General features: G+C 34.3%; 1 protein-coding gene across 2 annotated transcripts; it reads right to left on the bottom strand.

Annotated features, from left to right (window-relative positions):
* Positions 1–10,277: 10,277 nt before the first annotated feature.
* On the bottom strand, positions 10,278–22,391 carry LOC129887489 (actin-related protein 3-like). Of its 2 annotated transcripts, XM_055962633.1 has the most exons (9): positions 21,962–22,388; positions 21,416–21,878; positions 16,733–16,879; positions 13,085–13,177; positions 12,689–12,808; positions 11,601–11,711; positions 11,324–11,449; positions 11,126–11,224; positions 10,278–10,971 (listed from the first exon to the last, which is right to left on the bottom strand). In XM_055962633.1, the coding sequence occupies exons 1-9, from the start codon at positions 22,009–22,011 to the stop codon at positions 10,891–10,893; spliced, it is 1,290 nt and encodes a 429-aa protein (XP_055818608.1). In that variant the 5' UTR covers positions 22,012–22,388; the 3' UTR covers positions 10,278–10,890. The 2 variants fall into 2 exon arrangements, 1 of the variants encoding a protein (XP_055818608.1); XR_008766433.1 differs by lacking the exon at positions 10,278–10,971 and having other exon boundaries at positions 11,324–11,454; positions 21,962–22,391.
* Positions 22,392–22,650: the final 259 nt, after the last annotated feature.

Here is a 22,650-nt window from a genome sequence, read left to right as displayed (position 1 = left end):
CTAAGGGTGTTAACATAACCCTCATCATCAAGGTTTCCTATAAAAATCATTTTCAAGCGAACATCTGAAGCATGCTTGACATTGTTGAGAACTAGTCTCGAAACATTGTTACTTTCTAAAAACGGTTTCAATGCCAAGTAAATCAACCTCATTATCATTTCCCATTTTTAACATTCCAAAATTACCTGGAGTGCAAGAAGAAAATAATTCTTTCTTTGACGTGACATGTGAAGTAGCACCAGAATTCACAAACTAGCCAGACTCATCACAAACAAGATTAATGACATTTTCACTATAAGCAACTAAGAGATCATCCTTAGCAACACATTTTTCATTATCGTCATATTTATTTTGTTGTCTCATATCTCTCTTGTACCTGTAGCAATATTTCTTGCTATGCCTATTTTTGTGGCAATAGTCACATGTAATATTCTTATATTTAGACTTTGACTTGATTCTACTTTTATCTCTGTCATTGTGAGCTCTAAACGTGCTTCTCTCCCTATTTTCAGTAACCAAAACATCAGAGTGTGAACCTGAAGAAGATGAGCATTGAGATCATCTTCTCATCTCTTCATTTAAGATGTCATTCTTAGCACATTCCATAGTTACAACACCACTAGGAGCAGAATTAGTCAAAGAAACTCGAAGAGTTTTAAAAGAGTCTAGTAGAGTGTTAAGTAGCCAGAGTCCCTGTATTTCTTCATCAAACTTTATACCTATTCCGGATGGCTGGTCAAAGAAATCATAAAAATTATTTATATCATCACAAATATGATTGCCCTCTTTATATCTGATATTCATCAATTATTTCAGTAGGAACAACTTGTTATTGCCAATCTTCGAAGCATAATATATGTCAAGCTTATCCCATAAATTTGTAGCATGTGTCTTATTCACAATGTGATTTCTAAAATTATCTACAACCCATTATTTGATATAGCCACAAACCTCTAGGTGCTCAAATTTCCAATCATCAACATTCATAGACTCAGGTTTATTTGAAGCAAACACATGTAAGTTCATTTTCTTAACAAATAGAAGATCTTTTACCTTGTATTTTCAAATATGATAATTGATACCATTAAAACACACCATCTTTCTCATATTTGACTCCATCATTTTAATAGACAAGCAATAACAATCAACGCTCTGATACAACTTTGTTGGGAAAGGCAAGCACAAACAAAAGGTGCACAACAGGGCAATAGCATAAGAAACCCTAAATTTGAACTTTTCCTTCTATTTGAACCAAGAAGAGACAAATAAACTCAAGCATAAATACTGTTTTGGGAAACAAGTATATCAATCAAACTAAACAAGATAAAGCAAGAATAAATTAACAACACGAGATACCAAGATTTACGTGGAAGACATCTTCGGTGTGAAGAGTAGAAACTACGGGACCAAAGCTACATTATAATCAACAAGATTTATAAATTTATTCTCCAAAATGGTCACCAAAGAAGTGACAAACAATGAGCAACAAAAACTACAAGATAGCACCAAAACTAGAGAAGTAAAAGGAGTAAAATCACCAAAATACAGCTACTGTTCACGAGCTAAAATATGGATCTACAAGACTCTGAATTCATCTCTCTAAATTCCCAATCAAATATTAAGTGAAAAGGAACAAGTTGTCCAAAAATCAGGTCAATCGGACAAGAAACAAAGCGGAAATCGCGATTTGAAAATGACTACTAGAGCTTGTGCGAAAATCTGCACTTTCTCACTTTTCTCTCTATTGTGGCTGATGATCTCTCTTGTGAATAATGAAAAATAAGACCTAAAAGAAGTCTTACATATACACAATAGTATTGGGCTTATGGAAAAAAATGAACTGGTTCAAATTGGGCTTATACTTATCCACATAGGATGGAAAAAAGACCGAAATCCCAACATCTTTAAGTATTGTTTTATCCACGTGCTAAAGGTGATACTATCTACAACTCTTGAAAGAAGTTTTCTAGCTGCTTGGCCTTTAGCAGGTATCAGGTTTGTGTGTTAGTTTGTGGGGATTACACTCTGCTTCTGTATACTCGTAGGAGGCAAGAAACTTATGCTCCCTTCTTCTTTCTTACTCTTCCCATGATGGTTCAGGGGGATCAGGTTCCGCCTCCAACTGAGGATGAATCTTTTCACAATTACAGTTAAGTGTGTCTAATTCTTTAAAAGGCGTAGGCTTGAAAGCTTACCTTATTATTAGAGAAATGCTTGGAACCCTAATCAAAGTTTTAGATTTTAGAGTTTGCCCCAACCTAGGTTAGGAGTCGTTAGACCGTAGCTTGCATGATGAGCTCAAGAAAAGGTTTGGTTATGATGAGCTTTAGACGGGGAAAGAAATATTATGATGAGATTGAGAAGAGGAGATGGGGAGGATCCGGCAAAAGTATGAAATTCCGATTGTATTTGAGGAGTCAGAACAAAGAGTATAAAATACCTTTTGGGTTGTCGGAGGCAATGCAACGACACTCACCTCAGCCTTTCATATGTGCATAGGAAGACTAGAACATGTTTAAGAAGCCTTAGTCGACCTCCGGGGGACAACAATTTGCTTACGACATTAGTTATAAGATTTATTCAGTAACAGACTTAGGATATGGAATTCCTTTATCTTCATTTAACCTCTGAGGTCCTTTGTCAAGCCTTACTGATATATATATTCTACGATTATCTTTTAGATAGTTATTGCAGCATTCACATAGCATTTGGGACCACTTATTAAGTAAAAAGGGTCAAACACTTGGGTTCATGTATATTTGTAAGTTCCTTTTGGGTAACATTTGCATATGTATTGGTCTCAAGGTTAGCCAGAGGAATAGCACATAAGGCCGTCCGAATAAGATTCAAATGGTCGTTGGTTTGGAAATGGTGGCAAAAGTTTATAACCTGCAGCAATTTTCGGGAAACTTCAAATGTTGCTAGAAATTATTAAAGAATACACACTCCTTATAAGATTCTAATTACTTAGCTACCAAGATTATTAACTTTTTCACTAAATTATCCGTATCTATTATCTATATATTATTATTTTATTTTATTATCATCATAAAAGCATGAACTCCCAAACTTGAATATTAAATTATCAAAATAACCTTTTCATTTATTTAAACATTTTATTTACTTTTCAGAAAACTTCATATAGCGGCAACTTTTGAAAAGCCACTGCTTCGGATATACTTAGCCGAAGAGGTGCGATGCCTAATAGTTAAAAATTTCATTCAGTTGGACAGATTTGGTTTATTTGCTTCTGGTTTATTTGTCTCGCAAGGTATATCTTCATGCGCACACTTCTCAATTCTTTCTTTCACCGCTTTGAATTTCTTTTGTACTCTAATTAATTTTCCTACTCAAATTACGTTCCAAGTGTTTGTTTTTTTCTTGTGAGTTAATATTAATTTGGGAGAATAATTAATATAATTAGTGTGTGACCTTACAGATGGGATATGAACAGTTGCTTGCGTGCCATTGAAAGTAGGTATACGTAGATTTGCATTTTATTTACTTTGTAGTTTTTAACCCCTATTGAAAACCTAACAGTCTTACACTTATAAATAGATTAAAAACCTTGCGCTTAACAACTATTCTCAAATGTCTGATTTCACATGAAACGATGCACTTCTTTGGACTGGTTGCAAACTTTACCAACTCAAGTCATTATAAATCTATAGTTGTAGTCCAAACGAATGAGATAGAAAATGGTCGTCAAAACTCAAATATCAATAACCACTCATATTGTCTCTTGGATTTTTTGTCTCTGTCTGTGCACTTCTTGGAGTTTTTTTTTTGTCTCTGTCCACACATGGTTATGCAGCAACCACATACATATCATCAGATTGTATTTATAATTGTGTTCATACAAGTGACAATTGTCTAAGTGAGTATAAAAATGAATGTTATTACTTTTGTTTGGTGGTCTTACAGAATTTTTTGGACTATATATACTTTAGAATTTACTACTTTGATTGTAATACAAGGCAATTTTCTGACTGCAATACTTTCTTTTTTGGATACTCACCAGTTCACCAGTCTCAAGCCCTCTTATCAGGCTGTTCAAACATTTTAATGAAATACTCATAAATGTTCATGTATTAATTCTTTAAAATGTTATTTGTGTATATATTTTCCATAGTACATGATCATTTGGTTCTCCGCTACATGGCTTGCATGGTTTTATATTCATTAGCAACACGTTGGTTGATCGAAAAAGTGATATAGCATGGCTACTTAATAATGACTCCTTAACCATCCTTTTTTCTTTATGAAGAGCTTGTACTTGTTAGACGTGACATCAAGAGTGTCTTTGATATCTTTTTATTTATTTATTTATTTTGCTTTTTTCTATGCGATATTTGATTCCACATTGGGGACTGACTTAATCAAAATTCTCACCGAAAAGTTCTATGCTAGGGTAAAGTGCTCCCTAACAAAGACAACATTATATTCAGGAGAACTTGAACTCGAAATATCTGATTTAGGAGTAAAAATATTCAATTTTTTTCGTTATTCAACTATAAATACTATGATTCCATTAGTTGAGCGTCTACTGTAAAATATGTTCTACAATATTGTGAATATATATCTTATAATTGTTTTCTACGTTAAAATAGTTGGCATTTGTTGAGTTTTTTTCCCACATCTCTCCTTGCCTTAACTAAAAAATTAGAAGACTAAAATACTCTTTTAATACTAATAATATAAATAAAAGTTAAAATATCTAAATAAATATTGTGTACTTTTCGAATAGTTGTGTCCTTTCATTAATAACTAATTTTAGAGAAACTATTTGACCAAAAAGAATAAAAATTGATACAGAAAAAATTAATTTCAAACGAAAAAAATGTTTGTTCATCTGTCACATAAGGCTAATATTTTCTCAAAATTTTTCGTTTCAACAATGATATTTAGTTAAAAAAATTGTAACCCCCCCCCCCCCCCCAACACACACACCAGGATATACCGTAATGCTCAATATTAAGTTATTAGAGAAGCAAAATGAAGTGATATAACTATATCAAGATACATTTATCAAGCAATTATGTAAATGTAATTCAAGAATACTTAAGTTGAGCGTGCTTTGAAATGGTAAATCAAGTTTTTCTATAGACCTTCAGTTACTCAATGAATTTTTCCAAATTCATTTTCTACTCTAAGTTATCTTCTTGATAGAGGGCAACATTCATATTAAACAACGCCATCATTGAAGAACAAAATATCATATATAATATGAACCTGAATTTTATATTCATATTCTTCAAAATGTTCACGCATGATTAGCTATATCGTATTAGGCGTGATACACTTTTAACATGTTTGTATCTTATAAAATTGAAACAAGTAAAAAGGTTTATACATATCTAATTAAACATTGACTATCTATCTTCATAGGTAAAACCAATAGTCAATCACTTAACCCGACAATAAATTACCATACTACGGTTCATATTAATCATTTTCAGAAATATCATTTGATTATTTTGTTTTCAAATATAATTATATATTTTATTTTTATGTTGATAATACAAATATTAATTTTAAAATAATATACAAGATGACTTGAAATACACGTGCAGCGCGTGCAAAGAAACTAGTTACCTTAAAGTATAAATTCCTTAACTGAATATTAAATTACTATAATACACCCAACTAGAAACATTAATTTAATTGAATTATTAAAATACCTTTTTTATTTTAAAAACTAATTGCTTACTGGAAAAAAAAATAGTGGTGCCCGTTGAAACAACCCTAACATACGTCCCTACAAATCAATGTGTTCCTTCACTAACAGCTGCAACTTTTCATTCATAAACCACAACACTATAAGTTTGGACACTATAAATTTAAGAATCAGACGCGGAAAGAGTAACATTTTTCCCAAGTACACTCGATAGCGCTTCTCTGGTTAAGATATCCATTTTGGTGATATGCAGATACGAGTCCTAGAACACTTGAGATCAGATAGATAGTAGTGTGGACTTCAGTTGACAATCTTGAACTATATGTTGTAAAGTGAACTCGATGGTATTCTATAAGTAGTAAGACGTGATATTAACTTTTTGTTAAAAATAAATGAAGAAGAAGAAGAATGTATCAGAAGTAATCTGTTGGCTTATGTAATTGTTTAAAGCTTCTGTTATAGCATAAAAGGAATCTTATGGCTTTTCTTTAAGCAAAAATTCTATCACCGCTCACAAGAATTCTATTCGGCGAGGGTGTGATGCTGAGGTCATTTTCGGTAGGTGTGTGATGTCGAGGTCATTGCCAGCAAGTGTGATTGATGCCCATTTATTGATTGTGCATGATAATCTTGACATTGTGTGTGATGAACTTGATTCTTGTGATTAACAACTGTGATACTTGTGATTAATGATTTGTAATGGTTGAACCGTGTTTATGAAAATCTTGTGAACTGTGCATTGTGAACTTTAGATTGGACTGATTTTTGCGCAGGTTGAAGTTATGGAGGTTAGGTTGGGATGAAAGGAGTTCTCATATTCTATTTAGATTTACCCTGTCTTATTGGAGTACTTGTTGAGAACTGTACTCACTCCTTGCTTCTACACTTGTGTAGGTTTCGAGCCCAGACCCATGAGTTAGATTTCCTTCTTTTCATTCGAGGCTTATTTGAGGAGACATTGAGAGGTAGTTGCTTGTTATTTTGGTGGACCTCTTGTTCTTTTATGCTTTGTTCTATTTGAGAAACAAAGACATTGAGACTTGTATTTATCTTTCAAATTCATATTATATTATTGGCTTGTACACGTGACAACTACATTTTGGGGGTTTATTGAGATTGTTTAAGTCTTCCGCATTTATGTATGCTCTATAATTGGTTAATCTCCGTATTTCCTGTTTTCATTGGGTTCTAGGTTGACTTGTTCTAGTAGGATAGGACAAGTGCCATAACACCCGTGTTTGGATCATGACAGTCTAAATCTTATTGATTTCTCATTTAAGGGATAGAGCTAGAAATAGTCTAAACCCACTCAATCTATGTTTGGTCTTTTGTATGGTAAGGTCTTAGGGTTTGGAAGAACCCACGACACACATTGTTGGAAAAAAAGCACTGGCTAGTTCCCGTCCCTTCCGGACCGCCTTTAAGTAGAAAATAATAACAGAGAAATTTAAAGAAAATAACAACACAAGATTTAACGTGGAAACTTAATGCAGGAAAAACCACAGACTACCCCAGAAAAATATTCACTATACGGAAAATTATTGCAATCATATAATACACAATATTTCTCTCTCACACTCCAATTCCTAAAATACTATTTCCAAGTAGATCTTCAAGAAAATTTTCTCTAAACCTCTTCTCTAGTATACAAAGAATTGAATTTTTGGTGATGTTGTGTTCATGGTGGAGATGTCTATTTATAGGCAATTTAGTGGCATGGTTGGTGCTTATGAACACATTTATGTCACCACATTTGACAAAATGTATGAAAACAATTAGCCTTCTTTCTTGACTTCCATTAGCCAAATGCCTACAATTTTGACATTTTTCTTCTTTATTCAAACAAATACAACTCACATATCTATTAGTTTTGGAGAATATTGGTTATAGTGTTTGACCAAATGTTATCCATGTGTTGATTGGTTGAGAACTAGTTGATTATTACATATTGAGTGAAAACCCCATCAATATTTCAGGCCCCCATAGTTTTTTCCAACTTATTGAATCTCTCTTAGTGTTGCTTTAGTGATATTGATAATCGTAGTGTTGAGTCAAATCTCTTGTTACCCTTTTCCCCCTATTTACATTCTTGTTTTGATAAGAACGTTAGCCATGAATTGATGAACGAATAAAATGTAATCCTCGATATCAATTCTTGTTGTTCAACCCCGTCTCATAAAGTTGGGTATTATTTTTGCATACGATCATTTATACTTCAATCGCAAAATATGGTTGAGCATTATCAGTGACTATGAACAGCTAAGAAGTTGAGGCTTCTTCTTCATCAAACTCAAGGCATCATCGACCTAAAAGGAGCTCAGAGGTTTCTTCACGTCAAATCTACCATAGAGGTAGGTATGTACCATAAAACTTGGGTCAATTTCATTTTCAGTCGGATCATAAACATGGTCACTTAACATTATTTCCAATTTTGAAACTTTCAAATTGGCTTTAAGTCACTTATGCATTAGTCATTTAGGCTCAAATACATTCCAAATTCCTCAAGTTCAAGTAATTTTATCAACGTTGTCATACGTACTACTAGTTACAGGGTATCAGCGGCTTAAATATTTTTTTATATGCTCAGGCATTAACCAATTGGTCTCTATTAGACTGAGGAACAAAGATCACAACTTTGAGGTAACCTTATAGAAAAGTGTCTCTCCTGCCTCACTGCACAGCAAACACTTACAATGCAATTTGAAATCCCCTTCTTTGCAGTAGAAAAGTTTTTCTAATCACCAACCAAGCAAAACACTTCATCTTGATATAAATTAAGTTTTTCCACACTTGTTTCCAAAGGCTTGTCTTGTTTTCAGGTTGCATACTTGATTTTCTTTTATAAGTTTGTTTACTGAGAACTTGTCGTCCTTATCATGCTTCCATTTGATAGTGCCAGGTTCTGTAGATGTGCCTATGAAATCCTCAAGAACTTGCATTAATTAATTCAATAAATCTACTCATTTTTCAATCATTCAAATGCCTTGTAAGAGAGACATTCCACCATGTTGGATTATCTTTCAATCACTGTAGCATTAGACTCATTACATATATTGATAAATGTATGTATCATCGTTGCCTGACCAATCAATAAATCTTTACAAGAGAATATTTTCCTGCCAGTTTCCACCTTGTACCATATGTTTTCTGCTAGCTTGGGCCATAAGTTCCTGATAGTTTCCATACACATGTATTGGTTACTGCATTAGAACACCATTAATTTGTTTGCCCATACATGCTTACAATACCTCCTTCCATAGAACCTATTTCTCCCTATCAAATCTCCAGAGCTATTTCACGAGTAAAGTATTGGTCTGACTTGTCAATCCACCAAAGTTCTTGTCTAGTTGAGTAGTCTTCCGACTCACAAGATGGAATCAATTTCCTTCCTTATTTCCAAACTAGAAAAAGTCTCTTCACTTCAATTGGAATATGAAATAGGGACATACATAAAAAAGGTAAGGAATCCAACACAACTAATTAAAGAGAGTTTATCCCCTAGGCTAGGGATAAGTCTCCTTTAAGTTTTCTCTATGCTCCCATTACAGATCTCCATCTCCTTATATTTGTTTCCTAATGGCATGCCAAGTAAATAGTTGGGAAGCCGGTAGCTTCTCCTACATAAGAGTAGGAAAATCCTGAACTAAGGTATGATTGCGAACATTATTGATGTCCTTCAATTAACACACAACCCATATATAGTTCGAAAGACAAGAATGATCATTGTAATAAAGCTAATTTGTTTTGTTTTTGCTTCACAGAAGATCACTAACATATTTTTGTGTCTTCGCCGGCTCTTTATAGCAATCTATCTGTTATTTATAGCAATCCATCTGTTATTTCTAGCAATCCTTTATCATGTTGAATCTTTTCATGAAAATAGTAAATAGGAACGGAGAAAGAAAATCACCCTGTTGACTCCTTTCTAAAAGGAAAAAATCACAAGTTCTTCATTGACAGGTATAGAAAACTTGACAGTTTTAATACAGAAATCAATTCATTTCAACCATCTCTCACTAAAACTCATTTGCCTGAGGATGTTAAGCAAAAAATCCAATTGACACGATCACATGCTTCTTCTATATCTAACTTACACATAATGCCTAGGTACTCCCCTTTCAAACTAGAATCCACACATTTACTGGCAATGAATGCATTATCCATAGACCATAATATGTCTTCCTATAATGAAGAGCCATCATATGATTAATTAATTTGTTAACTACTCCCTGTAGTCTTTCAATTAGAAACTTGACAATGATTTTATAGACTTCACTCATAAGGCTTATAGGTCTATTATATCACCGGTCAATTGCTCCAATCTTCTTTGGAATGAGGGCAATTGATGCTTCTTTTTTTTCATACACTTGGTGAGAATGTAAATAATGCATAGTAGAATTCCAAAATATCTTCTATCCATTCGTTCAAATTGTCAAAAGAATAATCAAGTATACAAATACATCAACAAAGAAAAGTGAAAGAAGAAACAAAGCCTCTGTAATAACTAACAAAGCAATTTTCTTTTAGCTGCTTACTGAAACCCAAACTAAAATTATTTTCATCGAGACACCCAAAAGCTAAGAGAAATCACAACAAACGATTTACAAAAGCACAAATGCAGATTAAATTGCACCAAAATAACTAGGTTACAATACTATTCCTAGAAAAAGAATGAAGGTTCAGTAGCGAACCAAATATACAGGTATAGCTTTAATGTTCAGAATGCATCTACTGAGAAAACAAGCTTCTACATGATTCTTTGACATAGAGCACTAATAGTCATCTCATCGGTCATTTGATAACAATTAAAGAAAACCTACCTGAATTTGTTTGAAGCTTATTATCCTGCCCTCTTACTAAAATAAACTGGTAAATCCCTAGACTGAGCTGAACACGCAGAAAATAACATTCAGCTCAGTACATGTCCCCTAACTTATATGTGAAACCGTCTGCAGTGCCAACCAATACTGATGATGAAAGCCTACTTCCCACAAGACCAGAACTCATCCGCTGTTAATGGAGAAAAGTACAAGAACCCCATTCTGTTACAGGTCCATCCTACACTGCCTCCAATCGGTTGACATAACTGAAGGCGCCTGCGGATGTAGGATTTAAGCTTGAAGCTGACACCAAGGAAGGATGGATCGGGTTGTTAGGATGTGCACATCTTGACAATAAATGCCTTTACAATATCAGTTTGAGTCGGTTCAATATCAATACATTCCCTTAAATACGGGATTTGTCCGGCATATGCTAGCTCCATATTCCTCGTATTCTGCCTTTGTATGGCAAGCCTAACATAAAAAATATCCAAATCGATCATCAAAAATGAGATTTTAAATTCTCCTATTTGAATGCAATGCATAAACCAGTAAATACACAGATTAAATTCATTTTGCAGTAATTATCTACAATCAGATAAAATAGAAACTACAAGGATAAACATACCGCAAAAAATTCAGGAGTTGAAGCTAGTACAGAACCTCCAAACCAAACAGCATATCTCTGGATAGGATTGCTGACCACATTCACTTCAACTGGTTGTGCCTGAGGTTGAATTCCAGTAGTCAAGCATCCTTGATGTATTGGAGACTATTTATTTGTCTCCTAAAATTCAGGTGAGAAATGAAAGAGGCGAACACTTACTTTGACATTTCCACCTAACCGAGCATCTGATGCAAGAATGCGGTCATCCACTATCTTCTTGAGATCTCGCTGCAATCTTCTATGGAAATCTTTGAACATGGTTGATCCTCCAGATAGAACAATATTCTGAACTTCAACAAGTGCACAATATATCACACTCACATAGAAAAGTGGGTTCACACACAACTTAAGTTCATTCAAGATACAAGGAACCTTTTTGTTGATCAAGAACTGAATCACTAAAGAACAGTTATATGGAATTCAGCAACAAAATTACCTTATATAAAGCTCTTCTTGTGTCTATTGGTGCAGACTGAATACACTTGTCAATCACCTCAGGTAAAGGGCTCGTAAAATCACTATTATAAATCTCAGGACTGAAGAAGACCTGCGAACACAATTCATCAAGACAACTTATGAATAAAGAATCTGAAGCCACCATAAAAAAATTCCTACTTTAATCCAGCTCTATATTGATTAAGGTCCAAACTTTTTCCTTTCTTATAATTTCTACCACATGGCCACATCCATAATGGTTGCCAGACTATCGCCCAGCGTGACTAGAGCACCAGACCAGTAGGCCAAGTCAAGAGGCTTCCCAAAAAAGTCAAATGAGCACGGATACTATCTTGATTTCTTCAATTAACTTGGATATTTTCATGAACTAGAATTAAGTAAAAAAGCTACTCCATGCAAAAAAAAACACAGGGTTTGAGCTAACTTGTTTGAACAATTCGAGAGATTTGGGCAAAACCTAAATTGCTCGGACTCGGGTGTCCGATACAGGTGCGGATCTAGTGGTTAAATCCGTCATGATCTAAAATTTAAGATTTGAGGGGTACGAGAATCCAGGTACAGATGCGGTGCAGGTATTCGGCTATAAATAATTTTAAATATCTAAAAATAGAGTTATATGTCGATATCATGAGACATTATGTGGAAAACTTACAAGGTATTATGAGGAAAAAATATAGATTAAGAGAAGAATCCCAAAAAGAGATAACAAGGAAAAGGACTAACATAAAAATTTCTATATGTAAGGTACTCAACTTTCTTCAAATTCACCTTAACTTTTGTTTTGATTGCAGAAATCATTGCATCTATCATGAATTTCTCCATTGATTTTGATCAAAGTACCCAAAATCATCCGACCAAATTCGGTACGGATCCCACACCTAAACCCATGTTGTGTTGACACGGGTGCGACACGGAAAGTGAAGAGTCCGAGCAACTTAGGGGAAAACATGAAGTAGACAACACTGATTCATTGACCCATCTTGTAGGCTAACTACTAACAAGCACATTGAAAGCAAAACTCTATAGCTCAAGAGATTGAGAGACTTGAAGTTAGAGGATAAACCAGACCTCAGGACCAAGAAATCGCTCATAGCCAACATCACATGAATAAGGTGCTCCTGTCTTTGGTTTTGTACCTCTCCAGTGCTTGATGTACTTCCCTGGCTCTTTATCATGCTTATTGAACTCCTGAAATCATTTGACAATAAGGACCTATTACAAGCAAAAAACAGTTGTAACCTCCAGCCTCGGATGCAAACAAGGATTCTGAGTTTAAATCATGGCATTATTTGCTTTCCTTAATTCACAGAAATGTCGAACAGATAAGTTAAGTTTGAGAACTGGATGGAAGAACAGGAGGAACTGGATGGATTATCAGAAAGAACTTCAAACTTTTGTTTTATCTACTCTTTCAACTTATTCCTTTTTACTCCATTTGTATAGTCTCATACAAATGGATAATACCTTCACAATGTCAGAACAAGTGTAGCAATGCATTTCCTTCACTTTTCGTGCTATTTCAAAGGAATCTTCTGCTGGAACATGTTCTCCCCTTTCCTGCATTGAAAATCAAAATAAGTTGTTATCTTTTGAAGCTTGATTAAACAATGAAATACCATCTTAGAAACTCAAAGATAGACCTCAAACACCCAGCATGCTCATATCTGAGTTGTGGCGGGGAGTGGGCATGAATCACCGAAAACCGAAAATTACCGAACCTAACCGGGAATTTCAGTATTATCGAGCCGAACCAGAAATTTTGGTAGTTCGGTGTTCGGTAACCAGTACGGTTTTTGGGAGAAAATTTCAAAATTTTGGTGGTCAATACGGTACCCAGTTCCAGACAGCATATTTGGTACTACCAACTTGTAATTCTGTTTCTTGGTTTCAGTTATCTGCTTCGCTGGTTCAACCAGGTGCTATTTTTTTTAGTTTTAGTTTTTTACATGCTAGTCAGCAATGTGATTGTATGTAGAACATGACCAACTCTTTTTGAGAAATCATCACGTGCTCTGTAGAATCCTCAATTTCAACAATTTTGTCTTCTCCAATTTCGGGTTAAGAGATAATTGCAATACTCCACCTTGTCATAATATTTTTTCCTTCAACACGTTATTACCGTATTATTATACGGGTACCGAACCGAACTTTGAAAAAACCGAACACCCACCCCCAGTTGTGCCTACCCTACTAAGCAATTGGTAGTTTTAGATTTCCCACAGGTTAAGGACATCTCCTAATAATTGGGTAACATAAGGTAAAAGACGTTGATATTATAAATCAAGTAACCTTAAGCGGTACTTCTTAATTCAAGCAACTATGATCTGAGCACTGTAGAATAAAACTTCTGCATGACAAGTCATAGGAAGAACAATCATTTATTATCCAATCTTACTTACCTTCCAGGAAAAATTTCTAAACAACAATCATCATTAAACTCATAAAATATTTCCGTTCTTTCCTTTTTTGGTTTGGGGGGGAGGGGTGGGGCATGGATTGGTTTGGAGAAATTGGTTTTGTGTGTCTTAAGAATTGTTTTTCACTGTTTTCTGTTTTTTGAGTGGAGTTTGGCTGTTTCAGGGGGGAAACCGCTTTTCTATAAACAAAACTATCTATGCTTGTTTAATTTTGCTAACTAAATAAATAAGGGGAAAAAAAAACAACACATCAAACTATAACAACGATTGCGATTTGTTTTATTTGCTAACTAAATAAATAAGGGAAAAACAAATAACACTTCGAACTATAACAACAATTGTGATTTGTTTTATTTCCTAAGATAAACAGGCATTAAAAAACTTAGCAATAGAAGATTCAGAAGAAGATACTTTAGTTACAGAAGGGCCTAAATATTGTGCCCAATCTTGATCATCCATTAATGGTTGTGACTATCAGTTACTAGAAGCAACTAAAAAAACAATGAATAAAAATGCCCTTAAACTATGTGAAATTGAACAAAAGTGTCATCCGTTAATAGTTTGGCTAAAAAATAACCCTTATTGTTAATAGCAGGGGCATTTTTGAGTCAAACTATTAACAGCAGTCAGCAAGGGCATTTTTGAGCCAAACTATTAACAGGGGCATTTTTGGACCTAATAAAAATCTTGTTTTTAAAGAACATTTTTCTCGTTTCTTTTCTTTTAAAATTCCTTTAACTAATTAAAAGTGAGAAGTAATTTTTTTCTTCTTAATATCACTTTATCAATTAAAAATAGAATAACCCTTTTTTGTCAAAACAAATGAAATAGAATAACCCTTTTTTGTCAAAACAAATGAAATAGAATAACCTCATGTATTTTTTTTAACCGATAATATGTCATATATATCATAGTAACCTCATCATTAATTTTCATTTAGATATGATAAAATTCTTGTTCCTAATAAACTAGGAAATATTTTATTCCTTACTAGTTTTCGCCTTGAAGTAGGATAAGCATTTTTAATGCATTCTTTAGTTTTAAAGATAAAATGAAAAAAGGGTCAACAATAACTCCATGGACGATATTTTATAGATATTTTGTGATTTGAATCAATGTAATATTAAAAAATATATTTTGTGATTTCAATCAATGTACTTAGCAAATCAAATATCATTCTTCAATTGGAAAAATATTTTTTTTGAAAATATTATCTATTTCATTAGAAAAAAAGATTTTTATCGTTATCTAAATGAAAAATAATGATGGACTACTATGATCTTATACATATGACTTATATTAAAGGTTAAAAAGTATATGCGATTATTCTACTTTAATTGATCAACGACATTAAGAAAAAAAATTACTTCCCACTTTTTTATTAGTTAAAGAGATTTTAAAAGAAAAGAAACAAGGAAACAGTTCTTTATAAATAATATTTTTATTAGGAAAAGAATGTGCTTAAAAGAAAAGAAAAAATATGTTTATCAAGAAAAGAGCATTTTTGACCCAATCAAGTAACAATAGGGAGGTCCCTTATGGGATATCCGATAAAAAAGTAACAATAGGGGCATTTTTGGGTCAAACTATTAACGGGGGACATTTTTGGACCAAGTCATTAAAGGAGAGCATTTTTGTTCAATTTTGCATAGTTTTAGGGCATTTTGACCCTTTTTCGAAGAAAAAAAAAAGTAGAACAAAAATTACAGTGCTGGATAATGATTGTGATAAAAGACTAATGCTATAAGGCATCAATTCGATTTTCTAGGTAAAGAATTTCACATGCTTCAGTTGGTTTCAAAAAAGGTCCAAGGCAAGAAAAGGGGAGGACCAAAACCAACGGCAGATCCAAGATTTGAAGGTTGCGGGTGCCACTGCCTTTAATATAAACTTAGTGATGGACATCGAATTAGGGCGTACATTCAGCCAATTCGATCCATTTTGGGCTAATCCAGATCGATTTACAAGATTTTTAGTACATAAATATATATACGGTTATCTAACCAAAATGAGTTTTATATGATTCAATCAAATTCTTGACCAAATTCCATTGAACAAAAATGAGAAAAATATATACAAAAAACTAAATTTTTGAAAAGGCAATTACACCCCTCCAATTCAAACATAATGCACTTAAATCATGATAAATAACAAATACACATAACGAGTTCTATTAAAAAACAAAAAAAGAGCCAAAGCAGTTTCTATAAGGGATCTCATCAACTTAAGGTAAAGACAAATATTTTCATTACAAAAATTCACAATCATCTATACAAACATTAATAAAAGAAATTAATTTGCCAAAAAAAAAAAAACTCTTAATAAAGTGCAAAAAGAAATTAATAAACTAGAACAGCCCTGTTGCTTTCATTTAAAAGATAAAGACATGAAATGATTGAAACTAGGTATTGCTACTATTACCATACTCATTTGAACTAGAGGCTTGTGTGCTAAAGATTATATATACAATCTATTCCTAAGTCTTTATTTTCATCTCTTGGACAGTTGGAACTCCCTGGGGTTTATAATACCAATAACATTAAGACACAATATTCAAGACATCACAATCCTATGTTATTCATTCGACCCTGATAGATCAGTGACAGTCAAGGGAAAATAGTGAACATGCATAGTCTATTCAACCATTTTTATGGAAGTGTTGAACTGAAGTCATAGAGAAACAAGAACTACATACCTTCATGAGCTGTTGAACGAAGAGAGTAACATCTTTCCCAGAAACGGGAATTGACTTAATGCTGCTCCCAATAACATAACCCTCAGCAACAGGTACAACATGGGTAGCACCATCTCCAATATCCACTACGACTCCAGTCATCTCACACTAAAGAAATAGCATATAATAATTACAAGATATATCAAATTGATAGGCCACGATTAAGTTCAGTTTCTGGAATAATGGTATGCAAGACACCTATGATCACAAAGAAGAGAATACCATTATTATGTCAAGAAACTAACGAGCATTTCACAGGCTATGCTACAGTACAGTGCAGCTGAGACCGGTCAGCTGACAAACTGTTTGGCCTTATTTGTTTTACCCAACTTCATATTTAATTTGGTGTGGGCAGCATTTCACTTCATTCGTTTGCATATCATGGCTCTATTGGCACACCATGGGAGATGTGTATGTCATTAGGGTAATCAATGTTTGATCCCTTTACGGGACAAGTTCACTTATGATGTGGCTGTAGAGCCATTATTTGCTTGAATGATTAAGCATCATATTTAAAAATGCATAATTCATTATGGTATCGGACTGCAAGGAGTCCCAATGCATGTGATTGGTGATACAACGATGACCACATCATCCTTATGTATTTAAATATAGTTATGGGATACGAGATGGTTGGTTTCTCGGTACAGGGTTTAAGGCATATCAGATGCGGGTCAAGTCAACCCTAGATTTGGGGAGTCACATCTAACCTCTTAACTTTTTTATGGGGGATCAAACTATGTCATTGAAGAGGAAATAAGTACTTTTTATTTTCCTCCAAAATTTACATTACCTTCTTCCCTCATATTGTACAATTCAAACAAAACTTCCGATCTACAACTAGAGTCAGGGTGTCCTTTCCTAGTTAAAGTAAGCCAGAGCCCATTCTTCCTTGTAACCTCAACTGAAGCCAACCAACAAGAAAAGCAGAGAAACACAAAAATACATTGAATAAATTCTTCTGTCATGCCAAACCAACTAATAAAGCAACCGAACTTTCCAAACACCACAATCTCCTATTCTAACCATCTCCAGTGACTTAAATCAAGAGATAAAGGAATTAAAGGAAAAAAGAAAAACGGGGGCAGGCGCTCGGGAGGGTACAAGAGAGGTAACTGAACTCGAGATGCAAGACAAGCTAGCTAGGGCTTTCATACAATGGTTACTTTGATGCTTGCCAAGTTGATTTCGAGTTCAATATGACATAATTGTGGAATTTTTTTCTCTCCACTTTAGATAAATCAGTAGTTCGATTGAGTGAAAGGGAGACTTCCCGCGTACAAACTTTGTATAAGAAGTAAAGAATCTTTGTAAAAGAAACCAATCATCTATACTTATTGGAATATAGTGAGAAGCTTTCCTTTGATGCAGTTTTTGTTCAAAACTATGACAGCAACTAGTTGAAAAAGTATAAGATTATAATCGGGAAACTCTGAGGTGGCCTTATATCCACCTATCTTGTCGAAAGTGAGTTCAATAGCCTCTTGAAAAAAATATTGATCTTGTGAGGTCAGTGTTCTACACGCCGGCCAAGTCCGAGGCTCATCAGATGCCATGTTATTTTTTCACATGCCTATTGGGTGGTAGCTCTGTAGGTACCCTTCACGGCCTTGGATTTGGGTTACTACACAAATTTTAGTTACAGACTAAAATGAAAGATCACGTCAATTAGACTCATTATAAAACTATCAAGTTGGTCATGAATTAAGTCATCTTGATCTTGGCCAAAATTCATTCTTCTTGGGCTCGTTGGACTTGGTTGGTGAGTTTCTTTCATGTCTAAGTTTTGGGCTTAAAATATATTAGAGCTCTTGAACTTTTCTTCTAAGGTTTTTAACTCATCTTCACTGTGAGACATTTCTTTATTTGAACTTAAAGTTCATGAAGTTTTTCCTGAAGTTACTTAGCTTGTGATCTTGTCAATGGCTTTCTCGGAGTTCAAAACCTTGGTCTTTAGCTTCTTGAGGTGGTGTCTTTCCTCGGAAGCAATCTATTTCAAGCAAAAATAATAGTCACGGCAGAAGCCTACCCAGTCAACTCTAATGAGACCCAAGAAGAACAGATTTTAGCCAAATCATAGAGACTTGGTTTATGACTAACTATAACAAGTCTAATTGATGTCATATTTTATTTTGTCTTGAAACTAGAATTTAAGTAGTCAGCCTTGTGATTGCTTGTGTGACAAGAAATTATTTTGGATGATTGTTTGACTAGTATTCCTTAAGGCAGTAGGATTTGGATGCTTATATGAATAGAACTCCTTAGGACGGAAGATTTGACTTATACTTAGCTTACTTGTTCGACTAGTTTGCTTATAATAAGACCATACATCCATCCTTCCCTTCAGAAGGAAAAAAAAAAGAAATAGGACCATTCATTCTTCTACAGATATGTCTCCTTTTGAAGTTATTTATGGTTTAAATACCCCTACTTCTATTGATTTACTTCCATTACTTGATAATGACATTGCTAGTCTTGATGGTATGACGAAACCAAAGTAATGAAAAAGGATCCTTGAACAAACTCGCCTTCATATTGAGAAAAAGAAACACCACACAACCTTAGAGTAAATAATGGGTCAAAAGAAAATCACTTCCCAGCTTGGTGATTGGGTTTAGATGCATATGTGCAAGATAAGATTTCCTAGCAAACGGAATCCAAGCTGCACCTAAGACGGTATTGGTAATTTGAAGTTCTTCAGAAGAACGGAAATAATGTCTATAAGTTTAACCTCCCCATTAACTACTAAGTTAGCGGTACTTTTAATGTAGCTGATCTTTCTCTTTTTAATGTGGGTCCCAATTCGAGTTGGAATTTTTACGGGAGATTGATAGCCACCAAGGGAAGACACCACTTCAAGAAGTTAAAGGTCAAGCTTTGGAATCTTCTAGAAGGTCATTGACGAGATGACAAGCTAAGGAACTTCAAGAAAACTTCATGGACTTCAATTCAAATAATGAAATTCTAATGGTGGAAGATGACTTATAACCTTATAAGACCAGTCCAATAGCTTTAATATATCTCAAGCCCAAATAGAAGACATGGAAGAAGTTGACCCGGTAAAGTCCTATGAGGCAAAGGAAGAAAAGGTTAAAAGCCAATTCCTAGAAGACTTATTTCACTATCAACTTGATAATTTAATAAAGATTCTAATTAATGTAATATTATATTTTTGGTCTTGGGCCTAGAATTAGAGTACTAATCCTTATAGTTGCTTGTTTGACTTTTCTAATAATCCTTATTCTTGATGACCAACTTTACTAATAATCCTTTTGGTTGGTTGGTTGACTAATAATCCTTTCGGAGGTTTTTTTGACTAATATTCTTAAGTATGATTTGACTTATATTCCCTTTTTTTTTCTTTTTGATAAATGTGGTGTCCAGGCCAGCTCGCGTGCACCTCAACTAATTCTCAGGGATACCTGCCACCTCTCACCAGCAACAGATACCGTGTAACTCTATCCACCAAGACTATGAAGATTGGAAGAAATCAGTAGTGTTCTTTGTCTTTATTGGGATTTGAACCTTAGATTGTCATGGTTGTCAATCTACTTCATTGACAACCACGCCACACCCTTTGGTACAACTTATAATCCTTTTTGGTTGCTCTTATAAAAAAGTTGGCACAATATCTCAAGCCCCCCCACCCACCCACCCCCCACACACAAACTCCATTCCAAAAGACAGCTCACAGCTCCTGCCAAACATCATCACACCAGTCACATATCCTCATATAGCTCCTTTTTTTCCTCCTCCTTCTCCTCTCTTGAACAGAAACTTTCCACTCAATCCCTCTATTATATTTTCTTCCTCTTCAACTTTTTCAGTAATTTACCTTTTGCCTCCTTCGGACCCTGGTTGTTTGTTTTCTCTAAAATTGACCAGTATACCCTTATTCCCTAAAATAACATATCAACTCATTTTTCAAAGTTCTGTCCTTCTAGTCTCACAAAAAGCGATAAGGTGCTACCATTTAACAATTGGATAGTTTAAATTACATGAAACTTGAAATCAAGTTTTTACAGGTAAAAACCCCTGCCCCCACCCCCACCAAAAAAAAAACACCATTAGTAGCATATTTCAAGGTAAATTTCCTTTATAAGTGAGTAGGTCATACACACTTCAGAGACCTGACCCTAGGACACTAACATCAATACATCATTTTTTGGATATTGTTCCAAACAAAAGGCTGTGGCATCATACTGCCAATGTTCGTTCTAATTTTATACCACCAACCTAAATTTGCAATTGTACAAGAGACAGGCACCCTTTTTCAGAGTTTATACTCTCATAACTTAGGCAACAATCTGAATTTTAGAAACATAACAAGCTTTCCACTAAGCACGTCAATTTGTGCACTCTTAAATATTTTATGAATGAATACATCATTGAAGTTAGTCCTAATATTGCGAGAAATTAGAGCAATAATGGACTACTGAAAAATCCAAGATATCGCCTATTACACAATTAACTTTCTCTAAATACTCTAGTCAACAAAGCTACTTGCGAAGCAAAAGGTTCGTTGAACAAGGTTAACAAAATTTTACAGACCAATTAGATCACAAAATTATCAATATCAGAAATATATATCATCAAAATTCAAAAAACAACACGCAACAAAGTTGTTATAGACAGACTACCAACCTTAGATGCTGTGTACCCAGCTGCCAAAGCAAGAACCGGCTGCACAGCTATATAAAGTCCCGGAACATTGAAAGTCTCAAACATAATTTCACCAGTATATTCTCGGTTCTCTGGTGCAGTCATAGGGCTTTCAGTCAAGAGAAAATAGTGATCCTCAGGGTCACAACGCAGGTAATTGAATATACAGTGCTGCCAGAAGCGCTCCATTGAATCCCAGTTATCAACTTGTCCATGTTCAATAGGATAACTAAGATTGTAATTGCTATTAGATTTAGATCTGCTCAAAGCCTCATCCCCAATAAAGAAATCAAGATCCGCCATAACCCCTGCACTGTGCTGGGCTAGCCAGTTGCTTGTCTTAGTCAAAGCTCGAGGCTGATTAACAAATGATTCGTTAGAAGCAACAACTGTAGGCAGTATGAAACATGGCTCCACATTTCCAGCAAAACCGATTTTTGTATACCTGAAAATAAGAGAAATTTGGAATAAAAAAATGTAACGTGGTTGAAGAATTTAATCAAACAGGTTGAAGGTGATGTAGAATACCCGGTTCCATTGTCAATGACTACAGCTGGTCGAGAGGTAGAAGGGTCCATAAGGGTTGAAGAAGCAAGTGAAAAGGTGGAATAGGCTGTGATGGATCTGCGGCTGAGATCCAAAGAGAAGTTTAAAGGGTATAATCATGGTCGTAGGAGGAAGAAAGGGGATAGAAACGACGACGTATAGTGCAGGAGAAAGGTGATGACGACGGAAGTAACGTTGGTTGAAGGTTTCAATTCATCCATTTCCATATCATTGAATAATAAGGCAAAGAAAGAGTTTGCAATTCATCAAAGTGTGAGATTCTGCTCTTCTTCAATTTATTCCTTTTTCGATTGAATTTGGATTTTTTTCTTAGCAAGCAAACAAAATACTTTTTGCTAGTCTTTCTCGATTGTTGATTGGGCTTTTCTTTGTTCCAACTTCCATGGCAGGTGGTCTATTATAAGGAAACTATAGTAATTGGACACAAAACATAATGTAATAATACCCCATTCTTAAGTAACTCGTGGCGGTTCTATTGTATTGTTAGTTAATATTTATTTTGATTATTATTTAATTTATATTATATTGTTTTGTTTTAATTCATTGTTAGGTAATGATGAAAAAAGTCATTTTATGTAACGATCGATTTGGTGTGATCATATTATTACCTTAATATTTTTTTCTCATTTTGTTTGTATTTATTATTTAAT

The sequence above is a fragment of the Solanum dulcamara genome, chromosome 1 (assembly GCF_947179165.1).
Source record: "Solanum dulcamara chromosome 1, daSolDulc1.2, whole genome shotgun sequence".
NCBI classification, from domain to species: domain Eukaryota; kingdom Viridiplantae; phylum Streptophyta; class Magnoliopsida; order Solanales; family Solanaceae; genus Solanum; species Solanum dulcamara.
This window is presented reverse-complemented; position numbering and strand designations above follow the sequence as displayed.

Bases quoted from the DNA above. Each gene is read 5' to 3' on its own strand.
- LOC129887489 (XM_055962633.1), bottom strand. From the start codon at position 22,011: ATGGACCCTTCTACCTCTCGACCAGCTGTAGTCATTGACAATGGAACC. The intron at 16,880-21,415 runs GTTGGTAGTCTG...CTATTTCTTTAG, and splicing joins CTGGGTACACAGCATCTAAG to TGTGAGATGACTGGAGTCGT. The intron at 10,972-11,125 runs GTATGTTTATCC...TTTTTATGTTAG, and splicing joins CAACTCCTGAATTTTTTGCG to GCTTGCCATACAAAGGCAGA.